The 7,862-nt window shown below is 40.9% G+C and overlaps 1 protein-coding gene across 1 annotated transcript; it reads right to left on the reverse strand.

The window, feature by feature from the left end:
- Positions 1 to 542: 542 nt before the first annotated feature.
- Positions 543 to 3,088, reverse strand: LOC146039103 (uncharacterized). The gene is made up of 5 exons (XM_083161404.1): positions 2,960 to 3,088; positions 2,215 to 2,879; positions 1,578 to 1,832; positions 1,319 to 1,441; positions 543 to 1,225 (listed from the first exon to the last, which is right to left on the reverse strand). Exons 2-5 carry the CDS (start codon positions 2,420 to 2,422, stop codon positions 543 to 545), a joined length of 1,269 nt encoding a protein of 422 aa, XP_083017530.1. The 5' UTR covers positions 2,423 to 2,879; positions 2,960 to 3,088.
- Between the last annotated feature and the right edge of the window lie 4,774 nt (positions 3,089 to 7,862).

Here is a 7,862-nt window from a genome sequence, read left to right on the forward strand (position 1 = left end):
CTCACCTACATTCCATTATGGGATGTGGGTGAGAACTCGCACAAAGGGCACTGCCGTGATGGAATGGGAAGTGTGGGTACAAGCAGATACAGCTGAAAAGGCCATTAACACATCCCAACATGGCAGTACCCTGTACTTCTTCTCACCTACATTCCATTATGGGATGTGGGTGAGAACTCGCACAAAGGGCACTGCCGTGATGGAATGGGAAGTGTGGGTACAAGCAGATACAGCTGAAAAGGCCATTAACACATCCCAACATGGCAGTACCTTGTACTTCTTCTCACCTACATTCCATTATGGGATGTGGGTGAGAACTCGCACAAAGGGCACTGCCGTGATGGAATGGGAAGTGTGGGTACAAGCAGATACAGCTGAAAAGGCCATTAACACATCCCAACATGGCAGTACCCTGTACTTCTTCTCACCTACATTCCATTATGGGATGTGGGTGAGAACTCGCACAAAGGGCACTGCCGTGATGGAATGGGAAGTGCTCAAAAGGATATTTTTCCAAAAATTAGATGGACAAAAATGTTACCCTATTCTGGTGGTATAATACACTCCTCTTCATTTTCAGCGATCTTTGAAGCCAGCTTCTCAGTCGTGGAAGGTGATTGTATTGGTTGCACAGATACTGTTGCTGTTGGAGGATAACGGCCCGGTGGCAACATTCCTGGAAACCCCGTATACATTTGTGAATATGAATAGGTTGCTGAACCTGCTGTAAGGGCAGTGGTCTTTCGTTCTAACTGTTGATGACTTGTTTGAGCATGCTGTGAATCCGATCTACGTTGAGCTTTATTGGCCATGTTCTCAACAATCAATTTTAAAGATGTGGCAATCAAAACAGAACTTGATGCTGTCTGACGTTGGCATTCTGCCATCACATTCAAATATGTTGCAGAATGTTGATTTGCCTCTGAAATTAGCATTAGACTACTTGCTTGACATGATGTGTTTTCTACTAATTTGTTAAGCGCAGTCGCCATGATTATCATAATATCCTGAGATGCTTTGTTGTCTTTTTGACGGTTAACTTCATTCTCTTGCACTGTGGTAATTAATTCTGTTAATGAAGTTTCCAGGCTACCCATACTTTGCTGTAAAAGAGTGTGGAATGATTTGTGTCGATCCTGCATTTGATCAGAGAGAGCAAGGATGTGCTGATATTCTGCATCTGGAATCTCTTTGCTAGTTGTTACTTGCACCCTTGGCTGTCTTGCTGTGAATAAAGTTAAACAAATTACAGTTATATGGTTTAATAAGTAATTTAAGAGTTTTTTAGATGAATGTTATTTATCAAAACACTAATTACCAATTGGTGTAGAAGCTGCTTGATGCTCATCATTCTCTTCATTGGAATTATTTCCGATCAAATCTGGACTAAAACATGGATCAATACAGGAGGACATTCCTGCAATGTTCATTGGATTGTCATCTATAAATAAAATTATAAATTGAGTTGTTTCAATATATATATATATATATATATATATATATATATATATATATATATATATATATATATATATGTACACCATGGACATTCAACTGTGGAAAAATAAATATTGTACCTTCAGTCGGTGTTGGTGCATTTTCTACTGAATCAACACTGTTTCCTCGTGATTTACTTTGATGCAAATCTCTTGATGATGTTTGTTTTTCAGGTAAACTTGCTTCAAAACCCTGGAAAGTAGTCTCTGATGAACTTAAAAAACAACTTGGTATGCTTAGCATTTCTTGGGTTCTACTGGGTGTAAAGGCGTTCTTTTGAAGTGCTGTTACAGCTGTTTCATTACAAATGCTTTGACCAATAACTGGACGATCATCTGCAAATATAATTTAAAAAATCAATATCATTTAGAAGAAATACTTATGAAATTATTATGTAACAATATCAGGTCAATAAGCACTGATTTTTTTTGCTAGTAGTTCAAAACACCACCCATCAACAAAGTATAGTGTGTAGACAGCGTTGCATAGCCGAGCACTTTGCAACGCCATCATAAATGCTGTTCATCTGCGAAAATAACCTGCAGACGAATAGCTTTCCAGGTGACATTGACGCAGTATAGCGTGTGGCAGCACACAATGGGCAGCCATACATACTTGAGAATTTGGCTTAAACCTCAGTTTCGATCAAGTTTCATCTCAGACCAGAGTGTTTGGGTCATACCTGAAACTTGAAGTGTAAAATAAAATTGTATTTACCTATTTGCCTTCTTTTATTGTTTCTGTCTTTCATTACAGATCCTCTTTTCCTTCTGGAAGGCTCCTCTTCGTGCACAAAATCTCCCTGACGTCTGGAGTCAATTCTGCCTGCTACGCCTGTAACCATGATTGGGTTTAATCTTTTTTTTATAACTTCCTCCCATGAAAGCCAATTCACTTTCAGTTCCGGCCCTCCACCGGTCCCCATTTCGTGCCTTCGTTGAATTCCTAATTTTTTTTTTAGTTTGACGACGGCAGTCGTTATATCTCTTCATGCAATGCTTTGCATCCCTGCGTATTCCAGAAATCGATGTTACTTTCTCAGCAATTGTGTTCCATATTTTTCTTTTTTGTCTAGGAGCAGTAGTTTGTGCCCTTGGCCCGAATAGCATGTCGTAGTAACGATCAACTAAATCAACTAAGGCAAAGCTTTCTGACTCATTGAAACGGATTCCTCTCTGCATCTTCTTGCAGTTTTCTTCTGCAGATCCATCTCCGGGAGAATTATGTGATCCACCTGCATCTGAATTTCCATCATTATCACGATTGCCTGTATGCCTTGGAGCTTGTGGTTCTGTACAACGTATTTCATGTTGGTGACCATCTTCTTGACGCCTGTGTCGAACAGTTGTATCATGCCTACGGGAATGGGTTTCTTCATTTTGCTAATAAAAAAGATACAAAGCCAAAATATTAGCATCATTCTTTTGAAATAAAAACAAGAAGTATACAGTATTTAACTTACTTTGGTTTGAGAATTTGCAGAAGTATTTTCCTTTCGGCGAGATGATGATATTTTTGATCGCCACAATCTAAATTCTTCACTGTCCTCCCAAGCATTATCAAATCTTCCTAGCGATTCCTCAGATGTCGAATTTTCAGAAAGATGAGTGCTTCTCATTCTTGAAGTCTGCGTAAATAATGTACACATGCAGCCATTGAAACAATAAATATAAAATCAATGTAAAATAACAGGTAAAGTCGGACAACAATTGTGACATGCCTATAAGAAAATGAAAATTAATTAAATACATTTATTGGACAGTGCATGCGAATGCAATAGTGGGGTGGTACAAATTGAGGAGAACATTACCTTTCTTTTGGACTTCCTTAATTTGTTGCATTCTTTTGTGCTTGGACCGGGCACATTGTTTTCCTCTGTGTCTTGCCCTGACTCACTGGATAACCTCAGGGAATCATCCGAATGTGCTTCCTGCTCATTGAAATGTCTTTGAGAGTTCCTCAACATTTCTATGAATAAAAGTGAAATATGTTCAATCTCAACTTATCACACTAATGTTTGTTGGAAAAAAAACAGGGACAATGCCAATATTGACCCCACATGGTACCCCAAAGACATCATTCAGCAGCCCTGCAGCCCCCAAACAAACCTTACTACAAGTGTACAGTAGGTTAAGAGCCACACCCTGATGTGTGGTGGCAAAAAAACAGGGACAATGCCAATATTGACCCCACATGGTACCCCAAAGACATCATTCAGCAGCCCTGCAGCCCCCAAACAAACCTTACTACAAGTGTACAGTAGGTTAAGAGCCACACCCTGATGTGTGGTGGATAAAAAACAGGGACAATGACAATATTCACCCCACATGGTACCCCAAAGACATCATTCAGCAGCCCTGCAGCCCCCAAACAAACCTTACAAGCAGAGTACAGTAGGTTAAGAGCCACACCCTGATGTGTGGTGGATAAAAAACAGGGACAATGACAATATTCACCCCACATGGTACCCCAAAGACATCATTCAGCAGCCCTGCAGCCCCCAAACAAACCTTACAAGCAGAGTACAGTAGGTTAAGAGCCACACCCTGATGTGTGGTGGCAAAAAAACAGGGACAATGCCAATATTCACCCCACATGGTACCCCAAAGACATCATTCAGCAGCCCTGCAGCCCCCAAACAAACCTTACAAGCAGAGTACAGTAGGTTAAGAGCCACACCCTGATGTGTGGTGGATAAAAAACAGGGACAATGACAATATTCACCCCACATGGTACCCCAAAGACATCATTCAGCAGCCCTGCAGCCCCCAAACAAACCTTACAAGCAGAGTACAGTAGGTTAAGAGCCACACCCTGATGTGTGGTGGATAAAAAACAGGGACAATGACAATATTCACCCCACATGGTACCCCAAAGACATCATTCAGCAGCCCTGCAGCCCCCAAACAAACCTTACTAGCAGTGTACAGTAGGCTAAGAGCCACACCCTGATCTTTGGCGCAAAAAAAAGGACACCCCAAACCTGCACAATAAAACAGCAAACCGCAATTTCACAAAAAACATACATTCTAAAATTGCATTTTAGAATTGTCAAATCTATCAAACCGGCCACCCCAAAACTGGAATTCATCCCTGCACACTTGTCATCATAAAAAACATTTGCAAACAAAATAAAACAATTACATTACACTCAGTTTTAAAAAAAAGGTTAACCTCAAGACCGCGAGTGATTCCAGTGCTCTGCCTTCGTTTGGATATGCTTTTCCAGCACACAGTCCACGATACAAATCAGCGCTCCGCAGTGTTCCAAAATGGAGGGTAAACTACGCAGTACACTACGCAGTACTCTTCCTTATATAGTAAACGGGCGAGGCTGGGTAGCGAAAACGAAACGCCCAGTTTTCACTTCATTGGTTAGTTTACGCATTTAGGCGTTCCACGAAAACGAAACTTTGAATACACGAAAAATCGAAATTAGTAATCGCTTCACTGTACCGAAAGAAGAGAAAGGTGCGAAAAATCGTAAACATAACCATTTTCGCACAACATTGAATACGGCCCTATGTTGCAAAGTATAGTCAATTTTGTTCTACTGTCAGCACATATGATTGATAATGCGGTCATCCCTGTGCAGAATGGAATTTCATTTGTGGTAGTGCTGGACAGAAGAGAGTGCAGAGGAGAGAGAAATTGTGTCTTGATTTCTCTTTTCAGGAAGCATCCACTAAGGCTATGAAGAAGTCGGGTTCCCACCAGTGGTTACCTTATGGAAGGAGATGCGTGTTTTTTGTATCTGGCTTGTTGAAAAGTCAACTCTGGTCCACGCTATGATTATGGCATTTGAAGGACTTTCATGCCTCCCAACATTATCAGAGGGACCCATAGGAAATCATGTGCTTGCAAAGGGAGGTGGGTATTTGTGCCTACAGGGCCATACTTTCTTGTGTATTATGTTTTAGTGGCGTGGCTGCTTGTCGCACTCCCATTTCTTGTCATGCAGAATGCATGTCCAGCATACATAATCCATTCATCACTGTACAGGGGTATGGGGTTAGTATGATTCACTCGGAAAGGCACAATCACTCTTTAATGGACAAAAACATATGCACTGCAGGTGGGGCTGATGTAACATGTGCAGAAAGAGTTAGATTTGGGTGGGTGGTGTACTTCAAACTGATACCTTTTTTATGATTCACTCGGAAAGGCACAATCACTCTCTAATGGACAAAAACATATGCACTGCAGGTGGGGCTGATGTAACATGTGCAGAAAGAGTTAGATTTGGGTGGGTGCAGGGGTTAAAGTGAGGGGGAACGGGGTGGAACTGAGTTCCACCACCTCTAATGGTAGGGGGAACTGAGTTCCACCTCTACCACCGTCCTGAAAAGTAATTCCAACAGAAAAGCCTGTCCCAGCGGCTTCTTCTGGTACGACGTATGTAATGTAAAGTTAAGATGAACTACTGTGGACATTATGTGTATAAGGGGCATTACTGTGTGGTTTAATATGAATTAATGGCACTACATGCAGTGTAATGTGTATACTATTGTGCTACCATGTGTTGTGGAACCATTATCCCTTTATGGGTGGTGGGGTACAAATTCCCTGGCACTGGTCTAGGCTCCGCCTAACCGGGTGGGGTCATTGTTGGGGGAACGGAGTTCCACCACCTCTCCAGAACCACTTTAAGCCCTGGGTGGGTGGTGTACTTCAAACTGATACCTTTTTTATGATTCACTCGGAAAGGCACAATCACTCTCTAATGGACAAAAACATATGCACTGCAGGTGGGGCTGATGTAACATGTGCAGAAAGAGTTAGATTTAGGTGTTTTATTGTTTCTGTGCAGGGTAAATACTGGCTGCTTTATTTTACACTACAATATACTGTAGATATCAGTTTGAAGTACATACCACCCAAATCTAACTCTCTCTGCACATGTTACATCAGCCCCACCTGCAGTGCACTTTGTAGTAAGTTCTGGAATTTCTTTAACCTTATATCTTATATTTTCTCTGAAATCATAATGTGTGTATTTTTTATAAAAATTATATATACTTTTGAACTATTTTTTGATAACTATAAACTCTGAAGTACTGGGAACTTGATGAAAAACTATAAAATTAACAAACAACACATGCCATTTTGATCTTTTCCCTCCCCTACTGTATATTGCTATTTATATAATGTGTATGGACTTACACTGATTTACAATATATTTATTCATATTTTTTTGTTTTTGTTTTGAATGTGAAGTCATTTCCTGTGTATGCCAACATAATCTTTGTCATTACCCTGCGCTTTGTTGTTGGAAGCAGTCTGCCTGGAATAGAGTCATGTATATATTTCTGTCATTTCTCTCTGTGCATAATGTTTGGTCTTTCTTTTCTAATCATCATTATAAATATCACAATAATAGGCATTATTCAAGCACATTTATATTAAAGCAACTGACATCACCATAAATATTCCAACATTCAGCATATTACATACAATTATCTCAAAGAAAATGACATCACTGTTACAGCATATTAGGGTAATGATATTACTCTCCTACATCAAACTGGTGCAGAATGAACCCAACATAGAGAACCCTAACCTCATTACACGCCATGGCAACCCATATAAACAAACGCACCATCAGACTCATAATGATTGCAAAAAGGACAAACAGCGGTCTATTTAGTGAATGATATAAATGCTGTTCTCCAGTATTTTTGGTAGAGAAAGGCGCTCATTTATGTAGAAAAAGAAAAGTGCAGAGAAACCACAGATTCCATTGCATTTTCATTTCTCTTATAACAGTACTAAGGCACTGGGGGGGCAGACTCAACTAAGTGGCCCAGAATTTCTGCCAATGCATGAAACGGAAAAAATAGGCATGTCAAAAAGTGTTGGGGGTTTACCTTGGGTATGGTTTAATAGCCATTGGGGCACGTTCACATTGAACATGGGGGGGGGGGGGGGGAACTGAAGCCCCCCACACATTAAACAATATTTTAAACAATTTTGCTAATTTCCCCCCTTCTGAGAACGATATTGTTTAAAATATTGCTCAGTGTGTATGCTAAATATCGCCATATATGCACACTCCCACAGGTCATTAACAATGCCCTCCGTAGCCCTGTCTGAACAGATTGCTTCGGCAAGTGTGTATATACAGAGTTATGCTGGGGAGGGAAGGTTAGGAAATTAGACAGGGGGTTAGGTTTAGGTAGTGGGGTTATGGGTTTAGGCACTAGTGGGTAGGGTTATCGTCAGGCTGCGGGGAGAGGGGGTAAGATTGTTGTGGGGCATGCATAATAGAGAATGGGTTGGATGGGGTGGAAAGGGGGGATTGAAGACTCTGGGGTTGCTGGGCCCAATATAAGGGGGGGGGAGCATAGAGGAGGGGCACTGGACCT

The sequence above is a fragment of the Crinia signifera genome, chromosome 1 (genome assembly GCF_055691185.1).
Source record: "Crinia signifera chromosome 1, ASM5569118v1, whole genome shotgun sequence".
In the NCBI taxonomy this organism is placed as follows: domain Eukaryota; kingdom Metazoa; phylum Chordata; class Amphibia; order Anura; family Myobatrachidae; genus Crinia; species Crinia signifera.